At 44.5% G+C, this 23,983-nt stretch overlaps 1 protein-coding gene across 1 annotated transcript in view; it reads left to right on the top strand.

Annotated features, from left to right (window-relative positions):
• The window catches only part of Cyb5a (cytochrome b5 type A), a 30,860-nt gene that overhangs the window by 1,328 nt on the left and 5,549 nt on the right, over window positions 1-23,983 (top strand). The window contains exons 2-3 of the mRNA XM_021150172.2: window positions 21,045-21,173; window positions 22,585-22,614. Of these exons, the coding sequence (XP_021005831.1) occupies window positions 21,045-21,173; window positions 22,585-22,614 (159 nt within the window). The remainder of the gene's footprint in view (window positions 1-21,044; window positions 21,174-22,584; window positions 22,615-23,983) is intronic.

Raw genomic sequence — 23,983 nt, forward strand, 5'->3', positions numbered from 1 at the left:
TACAGCCCACTTCTTTCCAGTAAATAAGAGTGCTTGCTGACGAGGGCGATTTGCATGTTTGTTTGTTTGTTTGTTTGATGGTGGGCTGGGCAAAAGTCGAGGGTCAGTGTTAGATTAGAATTTACCTCAAGGGACATTTGCTTTGCAGAGAGTGTTAATACAGAAAAACTTGAAAGTTTGGAGTTTTAGTTTCATGCTAAAATACTTGACTGTTAATGGTAAAATAGGGCTCCAGTTTAGTAAGGAGTGGCTTGCAGTGTAGACTCAGATCTGCCTCTGTTCTGCTGAGCCCAGAGCAGGTTTGCTTGACAGCTTCTCAAACTAACAGTCCTGTATTGTTAAGCCAAGGGCCAGGTGAATGACTTCACGTGGAACTGTCCCTCCCCCCGCCACCATGATATATGTAATTCTGAAATTTTATGATAAAATTCGTCCCTTGACTTTGTGTCTGTAATAAAGTGCAGCACTTGTAAAAAGAAGAAGACAAAACATTGGGATAATTTATCCGATGCAGCTGTTTTATTTATCTTGTCTCCTTGTCCTTTCAGACAGGTCCCTAGATCTCGGGACTCTTGACTTCTTAGGTTGCCTCCCTGTCCTATACTCAGTGGATGTCCTAACAGTGACAACCAGCACTGTCTCCAGATACCGCCAAATGTCCCACAGGACATACAGTTGTTCCTGATAGAGAATTGCTGCTCCAAAATAATTGTGTATGACTTTTAAAAGTAGATCTTTGAAGTAGGTAGCAGGGATGAGATTATTATATTCAAAGTCATTGATTCTCTTGATTTATTCTCATGAGGCAGGGAAGGGGGGGAGGACCCCACAGACTTATTGAGCTCAGCTGAAGGGCTAACAAGAAGCTTACTCTGTAGGGAAAAAAGCTGGAAAGAAAGTTTCTTTGTTCTGCTAAGTTTTTGGTACCCTGTCTCTGAGGATAGCTTGGAAAGAACGCTTCTTGAGCAAAATGGAGAAACTCCCTGGGAACCAGGCATCTAGGACGTTGATGAGGAGGTCAGAGTCTTCGAGAAGCACAGAATGGTTGGGTCCTGTTGATTTAAGGGTTAGAGGGACCAAGGACCCTTGCTGCTTCTCTTACCCCTGCTCTCACTGTGTGTGAATGTCCCACCATGTTGGAATGGAGCAATTTCTGGGATCATCAGGCTTCTTGGTATATTCAGACTCTGCCTGGTGTTGACATTTGACATTTCATAGCTTGCTGTACTACTTATGACTGCTTGTTTCACACAGTCTTGGTCATTGGCGTTCCTCCCCTAGTGTGGCATTGCCTTTAGGATCTCTGGGCACCGGCAGGCACTGAACATGACTGCTTGTTCCTGTTTGGGTTACAACTTCCACACACACCTCAAACATACTGCCACAGTTGTTCTTCTTTCTAGATTCCTTCAGTTTCAATTATGTTGTTAGGTCTACATGGTTTGTCTCATGCTTTGGCTTAAAACAGAAATATTTTTTACAAGGGTCAGAATGTCCTACTTTCCCTGTCTTCCTTCCCTTCTACATCTCAAGGTTCCAGAAATTTCACGAGGCCCGTGAGCTGAAGAATATGTTTTGCTAATTTACAAATGAAAAAAGTGGGAGGAGCATCCTTCTTCCCTTTTTGGAATTTTCTGTCACCATGAGCTGTGTCTCCACAGGCTCTGGATTCACCCATTCACGTGGTTCTGCTTTTCTGTTGAGGGAGCACGTGCTGTGTGGTTGGCTGGCTCCTGCTCCGCTGCCTGCCTTCTCTGTGCCTTAGATTCCTCACATGTAAAGGAGAGACAAGCAGTGCCTGCTTGCAGCTGACAGTGATTTAAGGCATTGACTAGTATAGTGTGCATGCATGCCTGTATTCTCAGCTCTTCCAAGACTCGGGAGTCAGACAGGAGAGTTCCCAAGAATTAGAGAGGCCAGCCTGGGTGACAGTGAGAATCTCTCCAGAAACCAAAACTAGGAAAAAAAAAAAAAAAAAAGAGTGTTTTTTAACAGAAAGCATGATGAGTTTCCCTGCTCATTTGGAAACTGCAGTTGGGGCCAGACTTGAGCTGTGATTCCCCCTTTGCCGCGGTGTCCTGGGTAGTTGAATGCTTGGGGTGTGCTTTAGGTGAAATGTGAATCCGGAAGGTAATCTTGAAATAGGAGAATAGTAGAAAAATTATCTTTCTAGTCACGTACACAGTTTGAAGGTTACTTGTGCAATGTGAACTCTGTCTTCCTGAAATAATGATCTGAGGTCCAGAGGTGGGGATCCCGCAGGGAGGCCATCTAAACAGCAGCAGGGCTCAGATCCCAAGCTGGCGCCTGCCCACAGGATTATGAGCCTCATTGCCTAGATATTTTGAACCTTTTTTTTTTCCTAGTCCTGCCCCCTAGGTTTTGAGTTTACATTTATGAAATTGAGTCTTGTTATATAAGATCATGGCATTAGAGAGGTTAATGATTATAGAAATCCGAGAGACCATTATTTGGAATGAAAACAGGTGTTAAGGGCCAAGGAGCAAGTTTGCATTTCCCTGTTCTGTGGTTGAGCCAGGTTTAAGCAGAGCTGTGGAAAGGAGGAAGAGAGAGCGTCGGGCAGTAATCCTGTTGCCTTTCCGTTCTGGGTGGGCAGTGGGTGTCTGTAACATCTCCTAGGCCTGAGTTGAAGGCAAGTTGTCTGTCCTCCCCACAGAATGTTTTTCTAGTGATGCTGAGATTCTGCGATTTTAAAGCAAGTCTTGACTATTCATTGAAAGCATCCCACCTTGCGAGGCTGTTAGCTTCTGACTCAGCCTTTTTGGGGTCTTGATGAATGAAGTTTTGGTTTTTGAGGCTGCTTACCTTTCACAGATGAAGAATTCAGAGTCTGAGGACCACTGTCTCCCTGAGACATTTCAGATGCTCACCTGTGTTCTGAGAAATGGAAGGGCATAGGTCTCTACTCTTTGGTGCGGCCGCATGTACCTTTCTTTAATGCGTGTAAAGTGAAATCCTACTACGTAATGATGTGTTTTGGGTGGTGACTGAGGTATCCTGGATAAATAGGTAGAAAAGCCCTATCTTGTAAGGCTGCACCTAAGTATCTTTTAAGCAGTTCTACTGTTGGGGAAGGTGTTCCTTTTCTGAAAAGAGATTCCAGTTTTGTTTTAACACAGTAAAATCCAAAACAAAATTAAGGCATCAGATCACACTTGAGGCACCTGACTCTGCTTGTCTTTAAGGTGATGAAAATTTTGTAAATAAGGAAGTAAAACAGGTTATGCAGGTCAGCCAGGGCAAGTGGGGACTAGGCAAGAGGCTAATCACTACTTAGTGTGGATGTCTGTTATTCCCCAAGACTCTAAAACCTTGGGGACAACCCACAGGACCTCTCTTGTGTAACAGAATCTCAGTAACTGGCCCGCCTCCATGCATGGGAACATGACTGGCTCTGGTGTAGAACATTGGGAAAAACAATACATGTGAAAAACACTTAGAAAACCATGGAAAGAGAAGGTGTTCAGACAATTAAAAGTTTGTTTTCTTTGTTTCGTTTTGTACTGGAGATTGAAGTTGGGCCTTGAGCACGCCTGATAAGCCAGTGTGCTACAGCCCACTCCTTGTGATTTGATTTGATTTTACTGTGAAGCACAGTCTTTCACATGCTGGCTGGCCTTTAACATGTGATCGGGGTGGTCAGTCCGCGTACCTCAGCTTCCTGAGTGCGGAGATAACTGGTGTGCCACCTTACCCACTTCCAATGATTACTGTCTTCTTGGGGTGAGGGTATAACTTAATGGCAGAGGATTATAGAACATAATCCAAGCTGTGGATTTGATCTCCAGCATTGAAAAAATAAAACATCTCCCTTACCAATTGTCATTAACATTAATTTTTGCTTGTGTTAAGTCCAATATTGGTTTAATTGATAATAATTATAATGTTCGCCAGCAAAAGAAACTACTCAGAATTCTAATGTGCACCAGAAATATGATTTTTCTAGGAAGATGCGTCACATACAATGGGAAATCATCTCACTTCTAGAACTTTTAAATATAAACTTTACTGCTTGTTGGGTAGGGGAGAAGAATCCACAATTACTGTGAGGACCTGGGTGACACACAAGAGTGAGAAGAAAATTACAGTTGCCCAGAATTGAATACCACACAGAAAAGCCTGGCGAGTGTCCTCCAGTCAGTGCCACAAGTGCGAGCATGTGCCACCTTGCTCATGGCTGTGCTTTATATTCGTGGAAAGGTGTTCTCTTGCTCTCGGTCACCTGCCACCTTCCCCACTAAACTCTGTTGAGGATCCACCTTAGAGCTCACTTCCCTCCTGGCTGCGTCTTATTATGCAGGTGGATTTTTATCATACAGGCCACCTCCCTCTTGCGTGGTTTGTGCTTAGTCTACCTTGATTACTTACAATAGATCCTTGTGGTGAAACATTGTGTTCTTTTCCATTTAATTTCCATAAATCTCAATGATGTACTTGGGGGTCATGGTCCTTGTCGGCACTTGCAAGGGCTCACATGCTAGAGGTTAGGTTTTTTGTTTTCTGTTTTGTTGTTGTTGTTATTGTTGTTGTTTTGTTTTTTCTCTCTCTCTGAGTCTTTTCAGGTCTCTCAGTGACCAAGAAACTTGCTTCTGATTTACTCATCCTTCTAAGTGATGTGGGTGTGTGTTACCCTCAGAAACAGAAATGGACAGAGGAATGCTTGGCACCTTTAACATGTGAATTCTGCTACTATTACAGTTTGAGGATCACACCTAACTGTCCCATGGAACATCAGCGTGCACCAGCACCAGCACTGTCTCTTTGTGCGAGGTGCAAAGCTATTCGACAAGTGGCCTGAGAAACAGCAGATCCAGTAGAACTTGAAATAGCAGTGTCCCAAGCCACTTCCTCTCCCTTGAAAGAGTGCACTCTTGGTGTTACCCTGGGATATTGTTTTCTCGGGAGTAACTTCAAGTGTATTTGTGAACTGCCTTTCAGGGCTCTTGCTGCTATTGAAACTAGGAGAACGAGTTGGAGATTGGGTGGGCTAAAGTCTTGTAGGTGGCCTACAGAACTCGGCCTTTGTGGCCTCTGGTCATGAGGGTCACAAAGATAGAACTTACTTTTCTCAGGTCTGTAAGATAAATTCTACTTAACAGCACTATGTAGTTCACCACAGAGGCTGGGGAGATGCTGGAAGAGGAATGGATATCAGGGAGGGGCGGGAGGAAAGGGTGTGAGGTGGTGACGTCACCCTCCAGGTGCACATTGCCTGGCTGGCTGACTGGTGGTGCAGCCTGTTTGAATGGTTGCAGGCCATGTGGTACCAGGTTTTCTCCTACCATGGCCTGGGTCACAAAATACATTCTCTATCTTTTCACTGTGAAAGTAAATGTTACCTATGAATTCCCTCCTCTTCAATGAAGTAATAAAAGCTATTGCTGGGGACATTTACTAGACATTTATAACACTCATTATGTAGGAGGCTGTAGTGCCAAGTGCGTTTTGGTTATAAAACCTTCTTTGTTGGGGTTAGGGAGATTGATCAACTAGCAAAGTGTTTGCTACACAAACAGGAGGCCCTGAGATTAATCCCCAGAACTCAAGTGTTAAAACCCAGGTGTGGTGGCGCACACGTGTAATCCCAGTGCTAGAAGGCAGAGTTGGGAAGATTCCTGGAGCTCACTGGCCACCTAACCTACCCAACTGCAGGCTGGTAAGAGGCTCTGTGTCAAAAGACAATGGAGACAGCATATAAGGAATGTGCGCAATCATTCTAGCTTCCAGCAGAGGTTGTTCCGCAGTCTTTGTTCTTGGGCACTGGGCCTGGCTTCACCATCTGAGTGATTTTCATCTGCAAAGGGACAGTTCCCACGTGTCAGGCCCGTGTAAGGAGGCTGTGGAGGGTTTGGAGAAGCCCGTTAATTGGCGGTCCTTGGAAAACATGTGGCTCTGTCCTCACCCTTTTGCTCAATCTGGAGCGAGCCTTTGGTATTTGTTCAGATGGATGGTGGCACCAAGAGCTTTCAGCCAGCTAACACAGCTAGCATCGCTCTAAGGAATGCAGAAATGTTTGCAGAAGGAAACAAAACTCCCTCTTGTGCAGGACATTCGTTTCTTCCCCTGTGCTTCCTTCCAATGCCTTCCCAATATGCCGGATTTAAAGCTGGGTGACCGGGCCCTGCCTTGTCTCTTCCACTTCAGGTGGTAACACTATCTCCTCTCCACTGCACCCCTTTTGTTTCTCAAACCAGCTAGACTTGTTTCTGCCGAAAACCTTTGTTCTTCCCTCCCTGCCTATCCTCTGTTCCCATGGCTACTGCCCCAAAAGGCAGATCTGAGGCTCCATAGAAAGGGCAGTTCTCTGTCTTGACAGTGACATCACTGGGGGGACTGAAGTGAGTGACTGCCTGTCCCCTCTGGATGGCAGGTTTCCTGTGTCTGCTCATCACTCTCTGCCCTGGACCTAGAGACTGCTCAGCAATGACCCTGTGGTGGAATGAGAGAGCCCTTTGGTGGAAGACTGCTGCCACCCACTCTCTACACCTGTCGTACTTTACCCCCACCCTTTTCCCACCAGTGGCACTTAGTGGTAGCATTAGGATCTTTTCTTTGCCATAGACACTTGATGAAACTCCTAGCTGAATCCTTTACCACTCACCACTTCTGGGACTTAGTTATGTAAATCTGGCTTGTTGGGACTTAGTTACGTAAATCTGACCTGTTAACATAAGCACAGAGCAAAGAGCACTTGAGCCGGGTCCTGGGCTGTACAACACAGTGGGGTTTAGCACAAACAGCACCTTCGGAGCCGATTTCCTGCCTCTTCCTGTCTAAGTCAATGCGGCCATGTTTACTCAGGGGTCTCCTTTCTCAGTTGATGACATGACATTTCTTTCCCACCTTCTGTTTTCTATTCTTCATAAGCAAGTTCTCCATTCCAGGCCATTCCCTTCGTTATTCAACAAGGTAATTCCCACCCTCCCCCCACTGACCCCCAATCAAAAATGTACCTATACACGGCTTCTCCAGATAGGGCTTCTCCAGTGTCTCCTCTACCTTCTCCACCCATGCCCTTCCACTCTGTTTCTCCTGCTCCTTTCTCTTAAAATCTGTCGCTCCTGCCAGGTTCTCCTGACATTCTCCATGTGTCAGCTGAATATCACGCAGTTGTTTCCTGCTTGGCTTCCTGGAGACCATCTCCCCACCCCCAGTCCCACCCCCACCTCCTGGCTCCCTGGTCACATGGTTGGCCTCCTTTTCTTCCATTTCCACCTATCTCTGACTTCAGTACATGACACCCCAAGCCGGGGGTTTTTCATTCTTCCTGGATTATGCTGTCCAATGTCACAGCTTCCAACTTATTATATCCAGGACAGAAAGGCCTGTCTCCTGAGCCTCTCTATTTCATATCTCCACCAAGGCATCTGACAAAATTCTCAAACCTAGCATCTAAAAAGAAACAATACCTGCTTTTCTGTCCCAGACTTCCATCCTTCTCCTTGCCCGTGCCAGTTGTTAGCACTTGTGCCCCAGTCTTCAGTCTCTTGCACTCCATATTAACTCCTCCAGAACAGTCTGTTGGCTTAAAGTTAGAATCTGACCAACTCTTACTGTCTCTGCTGCTCTCACTGGGCTGATCCCTGCCATCTCATGCCTGGCCAGGCCTCCGAGGACCCTGAGTTTGCTCATCACAATAGACTGACATTTTAGAATTAAAGCCAATTTGTATTACTTTGTTCTGCGTAAACACGTCAGGGTTGATGACGCCACCTAATTAAACATCTTAGGCTATAACTACAGTATTCTGGAGAATGTGATGCTGGCAGAGGGACACATACATACATAGATCAGTGGAATAGAAATAGAGAAATCCAGAAATGGACTTGCACTGACTGATTTTCCACAAAAATATAACCGCAGTTTTATGGAGGAAGGGCAGTCTTCAGCAAATGGTTCTGGAGTGGCTGGGTCCCAGGAGTCAGAAAAGAAATAAGATTTGTTCTAAACCTTCAAAGCATTTCTGTGGTCCATTTTGAGCTAATTTTTAACCATTACCCCAAAGAAGGCATATCTTGCTGGGTTGGTGACTCCCACCTATAATCTCATGATGTGGGAGGCTAGGATTGCTGTGAATTTGAGTCCAGTGTGGACTTTCTAGTGCATTCCAGGGCAGCTTTAGCTACAGAATGAGATCTCAAAACGACAGACAGACAGACAAAACCTATCCTGACTATATTCTTCTGAGCTGCAAATCCATCTAGATCCCTGAGTTCCTCAGCCCCCTCACCCTCCCCTCTCTTCTTCCCTCCCTCCCTCCTTCTCTCACTTCTTCTGTGGTCATACCATGATCTGGGCCATGCTGGACACTTACTGTATCACTGAGTTATCTTTCCCCTTCTGTGGCCACATCATGGCCAGGGTCATGCTGGGCAGTTACTGTATCACTGAGTTATCTTCCCCCTTCCATGGTCACACCATGGCCAGGGTCATTGCTGGGCAGTTACTGTATCACTGAGTTACATCCCATCCTTGTATTTGTTTTCTAGAGTACAAGACCCAGAAACACATACTTTGTTTATTACATTGTTGCATATCTGTTTCCACTAACAGATGCCCTCTGTGACTCCTGGAGCTTTTCAGTCTTATTCATAGATATCTCCTAATCTCTAGAAGAATACTGAGAAGGGACTCAGTATGTGTTAGTTGATTGAATGAATGAAATCTTAAAAAGTATAAAAAAGAAGAAAACTCATAGAGAATAGCTGTTGGGTCATATTGAGTAATCCATTTCCTGGGAGCCTGTTTTATTTTTCCTTTGATCATCTGCAGATTTCAGTCCAGTTCTTTATTCTTAATACTTAACTGGAAGAAGAGCATCCCTGGTGCTTTAGTGTTTAGGAGGAAGCCGGGAAGGTGAAATGGCGCCACGGTCAGCCCTCCTCTTCTATCTCTGGTGTTGATGAGGTAGTTATGGCTCTTCTGACTCCAGATAGATTTCAGGTAGAGCAAAAGCCCCTCTCAGGTCAAAGTCATCTGACTCTTGGTCCCTGTTTTTGGTAGCTTTGCTAATTTCAATGAAGTTTTGTAGTCAGCCAAGAGTCCACTGTGACCACTTCAGGCTGATTGGCATCTATGTGGTTCTCCGGTCCCTGGGAAGTGGGCCTGACCTCTGTGCCTGACCTCTGTCTTTCTTCCCTCTGCTTCAAAGTCATTGCATTAGAACTGGGGGCTTTTGTGTCCTTCAGGAATCAGAATAATAACTATGTCTCCAATGTTTTAACTTGCTTAATCTTACCAGTGAGACAGTTTAGTGAAGGTGAATTAAGCACACTGGTCAGGGCACACTGACCAGGCATGAATACAGTCAGCATTGATTCGTGGAATGGCTCAATCCAAACACTTACTATTTTATTTCTAAAAAGAGGAATTTTTTTCTTTCCCTTTTCAAGGAGAGAAAACCACTGGTTATCTGCCAGCTCACAGCTGACGCCATATTACATAGGTGCCCTCCTCATAACTGACCTTAAAGAGCTCACTGTTTTTATGAGGTTTCTGTGAACTTTTTGAGTCTCTGGCTTAGTAGAATTGAGAGACTAGGAGGTGGACAGACTCCCTGGTAGAAGAAGCTGGCCTGGCCATCTTGGAGATTCACCGCCTTTATGACCTAGGCACAAATTCTTTCCCCATCTATCTCCCTGCCAGGGATTATGTCTCTGACTCTTAGTCTCTCAGAATCATGGTAACTGCTTAAGCCCACCATCTTGGTGATAAGGGGAGTCAGCAAGAATGGGGGTTGCTTGGGGTTTGGTGCTAGAATTGGCTTTCAGCAATTTATTGGGAGTAGGGTCACAGGGTGGTGAAGAAGGGAAACTACATGATTAGTTGAACAGGCTTGGGTGCCAGACTGAATACTATTAGGCTGCTTAATCTTCAGTTTGAGGGTCATGGGAGGTTTATTTACAAAGTGTTGGGAAGTGATATCTGTCTCGTTCTCCCCCCTTTCTGGGTAGACTGAGAAGCAGCTCAGCAATTTTGCCCAAGATACCTGCATTTCTCAATAATACCTCAAAGTCACTATTGTCTGTCTGTCTGTGTCTGACTATCGGTGTGCCTGTGTGTGTGTCTGTCTGTCTACCTATCCATCCATCCATCATCCAAAGCTCCCCATCCTTACTGTCACCTCTGAGCTCTCACCCCCTGTCCTTTCCATGTGTATAGTGAAAGGTCTCATGTTGGGAGGCAGGGGTGCTGAAAAAGGACACGGAGACAAACTAAGGAGCAATGTGTTTATTGAAGAGTTACTAACACCATGGACTGTCAGTCAGACAGCAGCATGGTGGCAGTTCTAAGGAGAGCTCAGCCCCTGGTGGCAGAGATGGCATGGCAGGTCCTCTGCAGAGAGGAACTGGGGCCCGTGTCTTATACTTCTCTCAGAGCAGAGGAGGTTCCACTGTGCAAGCCCACAGCCAGGCAGGAGGCAGGGAGGAGGATGGAGAACAAATGGCCTTTGATGGGGCTAGTGTTGGGGGGTAGCAGATTGTGTCTCCGTAGGGTGCCTGCACTGAGAATCAGGAAGGTACTGTGGCCTGAGTGACAGCTGGAGTCTAACTGGTAGTTTCCTCCTGAAGGGAAAGGGGAGGCTAAGAGGCTCAGGAAACTTACTGCTCCCAACAGGGTCACACGAGGAGCAAAGGAGGTGCAGCTGCCTAAAAGCTGCACAGGGAACCCACATGTGCAGCTCCTGGGAGTGCTCGTCACTCGTGCAGGGTGGGCTTTCTGGTGATGCACCTGTAATGCCAATAAATCCATTATAGGATGATTTCGCTGGTCTGTTGTCAATGCTCCTCTTGGGGTAAATAGACTTGTCCTCACATCTCCCTGAGAAAAATCACCCAACACTCTTCTACTAGCTGGGAAAACAAAGTAAGGACAATAGTGTCAACTAACAGTGACAAGCTACATTTAAGCTCTGTATCAAGAAGAGTCCAAGTCTCTCCACATACCTAAAAGCTGCCTATTTTTAACATCTTCCCAATTTTAACAAGGAGTGGGAGAATGGAGTGAAGACGAATCCCTTCCAGGGTCAGGTTTTGCCACACAGACAGTACTGGGTCAGACACACATGGGCTTGCCTGCAGTGCCTATAATGTTCAGGCTAATTATTTTTTATGACTCAGGGTAAAGCATTGTGCACTGTAGTCTTAAACAAGAGGCATGTGCTCTCACTGAGGTTCTTATTGTGAAGGACAATATCATTTGGTCCCTTGGGGGACATTTTACACGTGCCACTTTGATAACTCTAGGGTCCTCATGAAGGAAGCAATCCCAGGATCTCTTCCCAGGCTGGGTGTTTTTCAAATTAAATTCTTTCCACTGGAGTCTTATTTGGAAAGATGTAGGGTGTGTAGGCCATGGATGGCTTTGTGGATGAGCTGATGTGTTATGCTCATGCTTTTAATAACTGAGCTAATTTCTCACAGCAATTCTTACTTAACAGTAAGTAATTACATAAAATTATTAGTGAAAGATGAAATGGGAATCTGAGCTGTTATTGGCGTTGGCCAAAAGTCTCTAACTAGCACTTAATTCATTATGGGTAAATGTTGCTCAGTGACAAAACGTGATCAAGTTTGTGACATTGTCTTCCTTTTTAGAACTCTTACTTTTTTCAAGGAGCCTTTTAAATATGTGATGGCACACTAGCTCACCGAGTGCCATGATTGGGAGGCCTGGTTGATGCCATCAGGGCAGCCCCACCTTCCCGCCAGAGATTCTGAAGAGTGCGGATCTCTTCCTGTCTCTTTGCCTATCTGAAATGACCCGTCTTTGTTCGGGTTTATTGCTGTCATTCACTAAATGCTGGCTTTCCTACCCTATTTATATTTCTCATTTTTATAGGTAGACCCTTTTACAATATATTGCTGAATTTTGCATTTAATAATATAATTTTTTTTTTAAAGTGAGAAAGTTAAGAAACCACTTTGGATACTTAGTGATAAAACAACGCTTAAAGCAGTAACCCTTAATTTATAGTAAAATAATATGAATGAAATGTTACATAAGCTTTAATTGGATTATTTTCAGAATGTCTTCATGTCCTAGGATTGGGAAGATTGTAAAACAGGTTTGACTTGAGCCTAATATTCATCCCAAAGTCACAGAAGAGTCACTTGGTCTGTGGCTCACGTGTGCGCCTTTCCAGGTGTGACTCAGCTACAAAAGCTCTGCCTTCTGAAACGTTGAGAGTTGTGTTAAAGGGCTCCATTCTGGGACTGTGTTGAACAACATGGCTATTTGCAAATTTCTAGGAGGGTGAATTTAAAATTACTACAAAAAACAAACACAACACAACAAAACAAAACAATAAACCTGATAGGTGTGTGAGGTGAGGGATAGATTAATTATCTTGATTGAGTCACTTCAAAATGTTTATGTATTTTAGAACATTATGTTATCACATGCGCACACACACATACACACACACACATACACACAGAGGGAGGGGGAGAGAGAGCGAGAGAACCTGAACTTATTTACTGTAAAGTTGGAGAGAAATTGTTTTAACATTAACAAAGATGACAACTGTGCACCTGCCTGTGACATGGGTCCTTGGGAGCCACATGGGTCATCATATTTGCCCTGTCAGGGACTGGGCTCAGAGTCATGCAGCATGTTTCGGACCCATGATAGGTCAAAACTGAAGCTGTAACAATGAAGGACATGGGGCTTCTGGGGTTTGTTTCTGTTTTAGTTTTTTCTTTTAGCCCAAATGAATTACATGCTTCTTCAGGATCAAGTCAAATACTTTTTTAAATTTATTTATTTATTTATTTATTTATTCATTTATTCCTTTTTTTAATTTTTAATATTTTTATTGCATATTTTCCTCAATTACATTTCCAATGCTATCCCAAAAGTCCCCCATATCGCCCCCCACTTCCCTACCCACCCATTCCCATTCTTTTGGCCCTGGCATTCCCCTATATTGGGGCATATAAAGTTTGCAAGTCCAATGGGTCTCTCTTTCCAGTGATGGCCGACTAGGCCATCTTTCGATACATATGCAGCTAGAGACAAGAGCTCCGGGGTTCTGGTTAGTTCATCATGTTGTTCCAACTATAGGGTTGCAGATCCCTTTAGCTCCTTGGGTACTTTCTCTAGCTTCTCCATTGGGGGCCCTGTGATCCACCCAATAGCTGACTGTGAGCATCCACTCCTGTGTTTGCTAGGCCCCGGCATCGTCTCACAAGAGACAGCTATATTTGGGTCCTTTCAGCAAAATCTTGCTAGTGTATGCAATGGTGTCAGCGTTTGGAAGCTGATTATGGGATGGATCCCTGGATATGGCAGTATCTCCATCCTTTCATCACAGCTCGAAACGTTGTCTCTGTAACTCCTTCCATGGGTGTTTTGTTCCCAATTCTAAGAAGGGGCATATTGTCCACACTTTGGTCTTCATTCTTCTTGAGTTTCATGCGTTTAGCAAATTGTATCTTATATCTTGGGTATCCTAAGTTTTGGGCTAATATCCACTTATCAGTGAATACATATTGTGTGAGTTCCTTTGTGATTGTGTTACCTCACTCAAGATGATGCCCTCCAGGTCCATCCATTTGGCTAGGAATTTCATAAATTCATTCTTTTTAATAGCTGAGTAGTACTCCATTGTGTAAATGTACCATAATTTCTGTATCCATATTTATTTATTCCTCTCATCTAATTACTACTAACAGGCTCAGCCATTCGATCAGACAAGATTGGGTGTGTTCTTTCTTCTATGTCCTACAGCGCTTTATACATAGTAGATCTGTTTTTGCCCATTGATTTAACGAATTATAAGTTAAGTGTGAAGTCCTGTGATCTGAAGGGTAAGAACTATAGCAGCTGAGGGGAAGGAGATTTGTCTGAGCTGGTTGGAGAACGCCCAGCTCCTCAGCTGGCTGGGAACGACCCTAAAAGTAAAGGCCTGTGCTGATCTTCCATGTCCAGTCAGCACATACTTAAGGGCCTTGAAGCCTGTGGCAAACACAGATGAATGGCATAGGCTGAAGTCTGGGTTGTGAGGGATCTCACAAACAAATTGATAAATGACTCGAAAGTGTAACAGTGTGAGCTGTGAAGGGCAGGAATGGGAAGGGAAGGGCAGGGAAGCTGGGAGGCCATGCTGGGGTCGGAACTGAAGGATAGAACCTGAGAAGTGGCTGTGGGGGGTGGAGGGCATGGCCATGGCCACTGGGATTGTGGTAGCAACGTTTTCTGAAAACAAAAAGACTGGGAAAGATTATGGCAGGAAAGAAAAATATTATGCTTGACATTGTGTGTTTGGATGTCGAAGAGAGTTTTCTCGTAGATAGATGGGTTAGGAGCCTGGCACCAAGATGTCAGAGAGGCTATTACTCAGTGGTACTCATCAGTGGACAGGTAGTATGCAAACTGGAGATGCGATCCCCAGGAGAGATACTGCAGGTGGAGCAGGAACAGGGCCAAGGACTGAGCCCTAGAGATGGGCCGAAGGACTGCGTAGGAGAACGGGTTAGATGAAGGCAGCGTTTCAAGAGGTCCATGATTAGAAATTCCTCTCTGAGAGCCAGCTGAACTTTCAGGAGGTGGTAGCCAGCATTAGCTCTTTGTGATACAGTTTGGAAATGCTTGGGACTAGGACTGTTTCAGGCCTCCAGTTTTGGAATATTGGTATATTTACAGGGACATCTGAGGGATGAGGCTCACCAGTATGAAACTCATGTGTTTCATGTACTTCTTGTTGTGTTTCATCATAAGCCTTTTTGTTGTCGTGTCAAACACCACAAATTAGAGTTTTACTCTAGTACCTTGCTTCTGTAGAAGGGGAAGTCCGATCTAGCCCACGACGCTATTCGTTTTCCAAAAACAGAAATAGACACCATCTACATTTTTCTGATGCCCTTTTAAACAAATGCCAACACAAGCCTGTTGTAGTTCTGAATCAAAGCCACTAACCTGGAAAGAAGTGCAGCATCGTTTCCTTCCAGGCTTCAGAACCTAGCTCTTGGCTTGGGGAACAAAACAGGTAACACTTGTCTTTATCAGACCTTGCAGATTTTCACCTCAGAAATTTTGGATTTGAACAAGAGACCTAACAGGGAAGTGAGCACCCTGAGATCGCATCTAGTAATGGAGGCCCTGTGCTATGTACATCGCTGTGGAGAGTATGAACCCTCATCAGCTTCTGATTCTCCCACCATTTCTCAAGCCGGAGCCCTTTTTCTTTCTTCCTAAGGGGGCTGAGCTCTATACAGATGTAATTATTGTAATTAAAGAGTTCCAGAGGGTTCTTCTGGGTCCCTTAACAATCATTCACCCCTCCAGAGTGGTGCAGACATCTCAGGAGTGCTGACAGCCACGATGCTGAGAATGCTCTTCATCCTTGCAGGATACGTGGCAAAGCCATGTCCTTACACTGATCACCTGAAATAATTTTATATAATTTAGTATGTTTATGTTTTGATGATAACCCCTTACATGAAGTCAAATTTTAGAATTTTCCAATTGGGGTATCACGTCAGCACTCAAAGTTGGAGGTGTGGCAGCAAACTTCTCCAGTTATGGATAGCGCTAACTCTTAGTATTTCAAAACAGAGTTCCTATTAATTCTCAAAAAGCGAAGGCTATTTATTGGTATTCCCTAATCTCTGAGAGTTCTCACGTACTGGCAGGATCAGAGTGCATAAGGACAGATAAAGAAGTTGGGAATTCACAAAAATACATGGAAGGAACCGGTAAGAAGGACACATGCTCCAGTATGTTCATAGCAGCTTTATTTATAATAGCTAGAAGCTGGAAAGAACCCAGATGCCCCTCAACAGAGGAATGGATACAGAAAATGTGGTACATCTACACAATGGAGTACTACTCAGCTATTAAAAAGAATGAATTTATGAAATTCCTAGCCAAATGGATGGACCTGGAGGGCATCATCCTGAGTGAGGAAACACAATCACAAAGGAACTCACACAATATGTATTCACTGATAAGTGGATATTAGCCCAAAACTTAGGATACCCAAGATATAAGATACAGTTTGCTAAACACATGAAACTCAAGAAGAATGAAGACTGAAGTGTGGACACTATGCCCCTCCTTAGAATTGGGAACAGAACACCCATGGAAGGAGTTACAGAAACAAAGTTTGGAGCTGTGACGAAAGGATGGACCATCTAGAGACTGCCATATCCAGAGATCCATCCCATGATCAGCATTCAAACGCTGACACCATTGCATTCACTAGCAAGATTTTGCTGAAAGGACCCAGATATAGCTGTCTCTTGTGAGACTATGCCGGGGCCTGGGAAACACAGAAGTGGATGCTCACAGTCAGCTAGTGAATGGATCACAGGGCCCCCAATGGAGGAGATGGAGAAAGTACTGAAGGAGCTGAAGGGATCCGCAACCCTATAGGTGGAACAACATGAACTAACCAGTACCCCAGAGCTCTTGACTCTAGCTGCATATGTATCAAAAGATGGCCTAGTCGGCCATCACTGCAAAGAGAGGCCCATTGGACATGCAAACTTTATATGCCCCAGTACAGGGGAATGCCAGGGCCAAAAAAATGGGAATGGGTGGGTAGGGAAGTAGGGGAGGGGGTATGGGGGACTTTTGGGATAGCATTGGAAATGTAATTGAGGAAAAGATGTAATAAAAAAAATACATATCAAGGCAAAAAAAAAAAATACATGGAAGGATTGTGGTCTCACAAGATATGTGAACAGAGTACGTCGATAAGGCTGCTTCAACAACCAGATTAGACCTGGTCTCTGTGGGATTCCTGTTCCCAGCTCCTGCAGCTATAAGGCTGAGGTTTAAGTCTTCTAAGCATCCAGTTATCCATTCCTCAGATATCTGAGTCATTCCTCACTAAGTGGGAGTCCTGTCATCTGTGAGTCCTGACTCATACACTTCCTTTCATACCTCCGTCTCACATCCATCCATTCTGTGTCTCACCCTAACTCCTATCCTTCATTGGGGACAGAGGTGAGGAAGACGGCGTTGACTCTGAGAAGTGTCCTGAGTGTACATGGGGGCACTGTAAGACACTCTCCATCTCCATCTTTGTCCTCAGGCGCCTTGCACTCAGAGCATCTTTTCTGGCCTGGGTGTCTTACAGTGCCCCCATGTGCCCTCGGGACTCTTCTCAGAGTGAACTCTGTCTTCCTTACCTCCGTTCCTTCGTCCATCTGTTTCAGTGACTTACCATTGCTCAGCAGATAAGGATCAAGATCCTTGAAGAGACCTGGAAGCCCTTCCACTGGCCTGGCCTGGTCTGGCCCTTTCCTTCCTGAGCCCCTGGCTGGCTTCTTTCCTGACCCTGAACTCAGGATTCCATGCATTAGAGGATCTTTCTGCTGTGACCCCAGTCTTCACAACTCCAGTTGTGTCTGCTCTTTTCTTTTCCATTGGTGACATTCTTGTTTCATCATGGTGACACCCACCCTGTGATTTTAGACTTGACATTTGTGGTTAACAGTTGGGCATTGTTCATGTTTGCCTGTTAGACTATGGCTTCCAGGGGCAGGAGCCATGGCTGTCTTTGTTTACTCTTGAGTCTGGTCTTTGGGGGCACAACACCAATTATTTGTCCTATGAATTAAGTAGAGCCACACACTGAAAATGAAGTATTCCCTTGGGAAAATGGAAACCTTCACAGAAAGACTGGCTGTGTGCGTTTTCCTCTGCGCTGGTGTCCCTTCCCCTCCTTCTCTCCAGGTTCTACAGCTGCCTGCTTCTGTCAGAGTTCAGTGGGTGAGAGGAGACTTCTGACGTGGCCATTGTTCTGTCTGGCTGAGCATTTGAGCAGAGAAATCAGCAGGTGCTCACAAGGCTGCAGGTGCTTTCGTAGCTTTTCCTGTGGGTCACTCCTAAATTCTACAACATTCCCAAAAGGCAGGGCACGCACACTGTGTGCACTCCAGTTGTTTATTGCAGTTAGAGTCTTACACCAACAATGCCTGTGCTTGTGGAAACTGCAGCAGATCTAACAGCGAGAATGAGAGAGTAACAAGAGAATCACTAATTTCCAGACAATTGTGATTTAGACTCTTTCTCTATCTGTGTGTGTCTCATATCTTAAGGAAAACATTAGATATTACAAAACTTTAGTCTCTTATCTTTGTTGTCTTAGCAAGACTTGAAGTTTATTTAATCTTACACCAATTTTTCAGGCTTTGATTTTCTTTTTAATTTTTCCAAAATGGTTTTTAGTGTAGAGTTAAAAATATTTTAACAAAAATCAGTTTATTGTTTATTTACACACATACATATGTAGCAGTGGCCAGTGAGACCAATAGCCCAAAGTGTTTTCTCTTTTTCCCTTAGAAAGGGTTTTAAGAGGAGCATCGGGTGAGCACGCCTTTGCTTTCTTGCCCTTTGCCTCCTTTCCTTTCAGAGCTTGTGTTAGTTAAGGACTGTCCTTTTGCACCCTTAACTTCCAGGTTATGATTATTACGTGACTGAGGTGGAACATACTCTTTCTGCACCACAGCACTGTCAGTTCAAATTCTCACACCTCCATAACAGACCAAAATGAACCCCAAAAGACCATCGCAGAGCCGATTCTGATGCAATTGCACCTGGGTCTTTTTCCAAGCTTGAGCTTGGGCCCGCTGCAGTCACTGACACAGCAGGACAGCAGGGTGAAGTCCGGAGCCCTCAGCTGGATAAAGTTTTATAGGAAATGGTGAACAAGTGAGCGGTGTCCAGCCTGGCAGGCATCTAATTTGTAAGCTGATAGGTGGGTGCTCTCAAGCAAAACCAATAACCGTCAGTCAGAAAGTACACCTGGAACTAACTACCAGACTAATCCTGATTAGCTATTGCTAGGGAGTAACTCTAAGGTACGGGGCAGAGACAAGCTATGTGGTTCTTCTTGGATCTTGGATGCAGCTTGCGTTCAGCTGCAGATCAAGTTCTCAGGCCCTTTTTCTTTTAAAATGGAGGCCTGTCCCAAGATGGAATAGGATTGGTCTCTTGATGACATCACCTCTTTTGTGTCATTTTGGAAAACAGGCTGTCCCTGGTGCACAGTGAGACTCAAGCAGATAAGCTGATGTTCACTCGTCCTGAGCAGGAGTCCCAAGTTGGCAAACTTGTGAACTAGGTCATTTGATGGTGACCAGTGGTGTGCTACCAGTCACCTTCATGCCCTGAGGACTCTGGTTACTTCATATCTCCCACCTGCCTGCTCCTCAGTCAGATAAAGGTTCACGGTTCCAGATTATGCCAGAATCAGAAAACCTTGATTACTATTTCCATACCTGTGAGTTGCCTTTAGTGTCTTATTTGATGTTTGTCAGATTTTTCATTGTCAGAACGACAAGAGGAAAACACATTTCGGAGAACTAGGGGAGTGTTTATGCAATGCGAGAAGTCATGTAGAGGACAGATACTTATATTGGGAAGTGTTTAGTATAGAAACTGTCGTGTTTATTGAACATATGGTATGTGTCTGACACATTTTAAAATATATCCTGCAAAGGCTTTGAGATAAATACTGGCATTTCCTTCCTTTTATAAAATGCTCTGTACATGTGTGTCTGCCACACGTGTGCAGATAGATGCACACTGACCCCCTCCCCCCCCATACTAGGATTATAAGTGGTTGTGAGCCACATGAGCGCTGGTGTCTGAATCTGGTTTTCTCCAAGAGGCAAATACTCATTACCACTGAGCCACCTCTCCAACCCCAACTACGAGTATTTCCTCAAAAGTGTCTTAGTTGGTGTTCTATTGCTACAAAGAGACACCATGACCAAAGCAACTCATAAGAGAAAACATTTTTAATCAGAGGCTTGGGTACTGTGTCAGATGCTTAGTCCATGATTGTTGTGACAGGAGGCAGACAGGCATGACACTGAAGCAGTAGCTGAGACCTTCACATCCTGATCTGCAGACAGCAGACAGAGAGGAAGACGCTGGGCCTGGTGTAGGCTTTTGAAAACTCAAAGCCCATCCATCCTCAGTGATACATACATATCAATAAAGCCACACCTCCGAATCATTCCCACACAGTTTCACTAACTGGAGACCAAGGATCCAAGCATATGAGCCTATAGGTATCATTTTCATTTAAACCACCACGCCTAGTATGTAGTAAACACTTGGGCAGTATAGTCTCTGTCTCCTGGAGCTTCATCTGCTCTGTATTTAGTAAAGCTTTAGTGCTAGATGTGTCCAAATAGGGAAGTGTAAGGAATAGGCACTTTTTTTTTTTCTGGATTTTTTGAGACAGAGTTTCTCTGTGTAGCCCCGGCTGTCCTGGAACTTACTCTGTAGACCAGGCTGGCCTCGAACTCAGAAATCCACTTGCCTCTGCCTCCCAAGTGCTGGGATTAAAGGTGTGTGCCTCTACTGCCCGGTGTTTGCCCTCTGTATTAACAATGAACTGGAGCGTCTCAGAGCACTAAAGTGATTCTGCCAAGTGAAAGGTTCTTCCTGTCCACCTGTGCGTGTTCTCTCTCTCTCTCTCTCTCTCTCTCTCTCTCTCTCTCTCTGTCTCGCTCGCTCTCGCGCTCGCTCTCGATGTTCCGGCTATACAGACAACAGTTACTTACATTCCTCTAGAAAGAATATTAGGCGTGGCCTGGCCTGGCCTGGCCTTCCTGCCTGTCCAGTGGATGTTGGCTGCACATTGCAGGTGTACATAGTGTGTCCTGAAGGGAAACTTTGTGCTCTCCTTTCTCACCTCTGACCAATGGTCTCTCCTTGGTCCACACTCATACTGAGAGAGTCCCAAGTTTGACATCTTAAGTAGAAGGCTGAAGAGACAGTTTAGCAACAGTTGAAGGGGGCAAGTTTGGGGAGCTTTCTGGAAAAGCAGAACAAACGTTACAGTATTATTAAGGCTACCCATAGAACACTGGTGTTGGGAAGGTTCTACTGTACCATCCCAAAGGAAATGGAGGGGGATGTTTAGTGTCCACTCAATAGATACTTAAAGTCGGCCATGTGTGACTTCTGCCGTGGGCTGCCTGATCAGATAAGCTGATTCCTTTTAACTCATCTGAATGAAAAGATTTTAGTATTCATACAACCTGTTCTTTGAACAGCATCCTGGTGGAGAAGAAGTCCTAAGAGAGCAAGCTGGGGGTGATGCTACCGAGAATTTTGAGGACGTCGGGCACTCTACGGATGCACGAGAACTGTCCAAAACATACATCATCGGGGAACTCCATCCAGTAAGTCATTTCTTGGATAAGTTTCTTCTTCTCTTCCAAGGCTGCTTTTTGACATTGGGAGGTGTAGATTTGCATCCACAGAAAACTTAAAGTGGAACGGGCAATTTCTTTTGAATTAGAATACTTCATTTGTGACAGGTTCTCAATAACTAGCCCAGGTTGGCCTGGAGCTTCCTCTGGAACCCGGGCTGGCCTGGAACTCACTTCTCAGGCCTTTATCTCTCAAGTGCTGGGATTATAGGCATGAATCACAGTGCTTATCGGGATACCATTTTTTGTGATAAATACATTGATTCAACCTTTCTTTACTTTGCGGTTTCTTTTGGTTGCAGTTATTGCAGAACTCGGGGTCAGAGTGCTGTGCTCCAAGGCCTTGCGCTGGGGAATGGTACTCAGCCTCTGAGAGTCAACAGAGAGAAATTCAAAGGGCAGAGCATCAGTCATGTAGTTTGTTCTTCAGCCAAGAGAGTGAAGGGTGGTCACGACTACACTTTCCCTGACAAGAGATAAATAGCCAGTAGCCCCAGCTCACGTAGGCAAACCAAAACAACTTTAAAAATAAGTAAATATAGGCATATTCCTATTTATTTATGAGTCTTGCTGTATAAGAACTTGTAAGAACTGCAGTCTTATAAGAGCTGCAAATGAAGGAAAGATAAAAGCAGGCTCTTTTTAGAAGCCCTAGAAATCCATTTTAGTCTAAATTCTGTTGAGCAGTGTGTGTGTGTGTGTGTGTGTCTACTTGTGCTTTGCCTCTTTGGTTAACTGGGATGTTATCTGTACAGAGAGAGTCTGCTTCACTGGAGGATTAACAGACCACACATTTTCATAGTCACACTTCCCAGAACTAACAGGGCTGACTGCATCTGTGAGGTCTGTCCTTGTAAAAGTCCCTCCACCTCCTATTCTGTTCCCGTGAGGAGGGAGGGTGGCTTTATTTAGGTCAGCTCTCTGCAAGACTTTCCTGTGGGGAGCATTTTGATGCCCTTGGATTTTGATACCCTCAGTCTGAGGTTTAAATAGTTTATAATTACATTGTTGGGAGATTGCAGGCTTCTCTGAGGCCATCATGGCAGAAAGATGCGTACCTCCATGAATTTAAGAGTAGAGAAGGAAGGGACAGGTTTGGTCTTCAGTTATTGTCTGAATTAAAGTGAGTTCAGCACTAGTAAGCCTCCGAACACCTCCTCCTGTATCTCAGGCAGCCATGGATCCATTCTAAACTTTGGGGCTGTGGATGGAAATGCTTCCTGCCCTAGCTCTGCTGTTAATTTCTGTTGTCAAATCAGGTGGATCAAATTTTGCATTTAACTTTGCTGAATGCCAAACGCTAATCATTGAATAGTATTTTTTTTTAATTCTCAATAAAAAGTATAATTCTTAATGCCAACTCCCTTTTTACCCCTTACAGGATGACAGATCAAAGATAGCCAAGCCTTCGGTAAGTTTGTCCAAATATCCCAAAGGAGAGGTGTATAGAGGTAACTATGCATCTTCATTTATTTAGTACATGCCAAAATTGGGCAAAGATCACAGCCTCTTCAGCTCTTTCTAGGCAAGGTGAATATGTAACTTACTGGTTTTGCACAAGTTTGGTTTGGGAGTTTTTTGTTTGTTCGTTTTTGTTTTGTTTTGTTTTGTTTTTGTACTAGTCCACGTCCTTTTGAGGAGAGCTTATGTGTTACTTTGTACAACAGAAGTATTAATTTTTTAAACATCATAATTGCCGATAAATTAAAGTCCAGATGCATAGCTCAGTGGAAGATACTTGTCTAACATGCATGAAACCCTGGCTTTAATTTCTAGATAGAGTAAGTTAAATAAAACTGTGCCTCTGCTCTGAAAGACTGAACGTAAGCCTTATCTTCAGAGGACCTGGAACTTGTTGAAGCTGAGGCATGTTTTCCTTCCTAACTGATGAAGCCCATACCTCTTCCTTCTCTGCATCCCTGTGTCTTCATAGGCATTCAGGAAAGGCTGGTTTTACCCTGGCGTGCTCAATAAATCTAGAGTAAGAATTTAAACAGCCAACTCAGGTTCCTGAAAAGTAAGCAGGAAAAGTTCATTCTGGCCTGGAATAAAGGAAGGTTTTGCTTCAAAAATGGCAGCAAGAAAACTCAGCTTTTCTATTTCTGTCTGTGCTGCTTCTCAGTGGAGAGGCCACACATGGCAGGCGAGCTTCTTTGAGCTTGCAGTGACTGCTGGACAGTCCACTGCGAGGCCTCTGCTGTTTTCAGTGTGTAGCATACAGTGTGAGCACAAATGTGTGATTACTCCAACTCTCACCTGCGGCAAGAAAAGGCCTGTGTGGGCTTCCCTGGGCACAGCAATTGCACTTCTGTTTCCCCCTGTTCAAAACAAAGGACACACTTAACACTAGTGATAGTAGTGCATTACAAAGATTTAAAAAAAAAATGGTGTTGGGGGAGGGAAAAAAAGAAAAAGGAAAAAAAAAAATGGTGTTTAGAGTTTGAATGCTGTCTGTGACCATTGCTCAGAAAGTGACTTTTCCATGTCTTCTGTGGCTGCTTTATCACCAGCTGCAGTTGTGGAGCACCTAATTGTTGTCCCCATGAGGTCTGTCGGAGAAAAGGTCTGTTTCTGTCCTCTTACATGTTTAGTATGAAGTGGTTCTGTTGTGAGTCATCCGCAGGAAGACAAGGCTTTGCGGAGGTTTCTTTCCTGTAACCGTAGTGCACGAGCAGGTGTGCACCTCCTCCATTTGTTTTCAGATGCCTTCACTGTGCAGCTGGGCATCTCTGTCAGTGGAGTGCTGGCCTAGCCTGTGCGAGAGCCTGGGTTCAGTCTCT

The sequence above is a fragment of the Mus caroli genome, unplaced genomic scaffold, assembly GCF_978045245.1.
Source record: "Mus caroli unplaced genomic scaffold, Mus_caroli_1 scaffold_19, whole genome shotgun sequence".
Classification (NCBI taxonomy): Eukaryota; Metazoa; Chordata; class Mammalia; order Rodentia; family Muridae; genus Mus; species Mus caroli.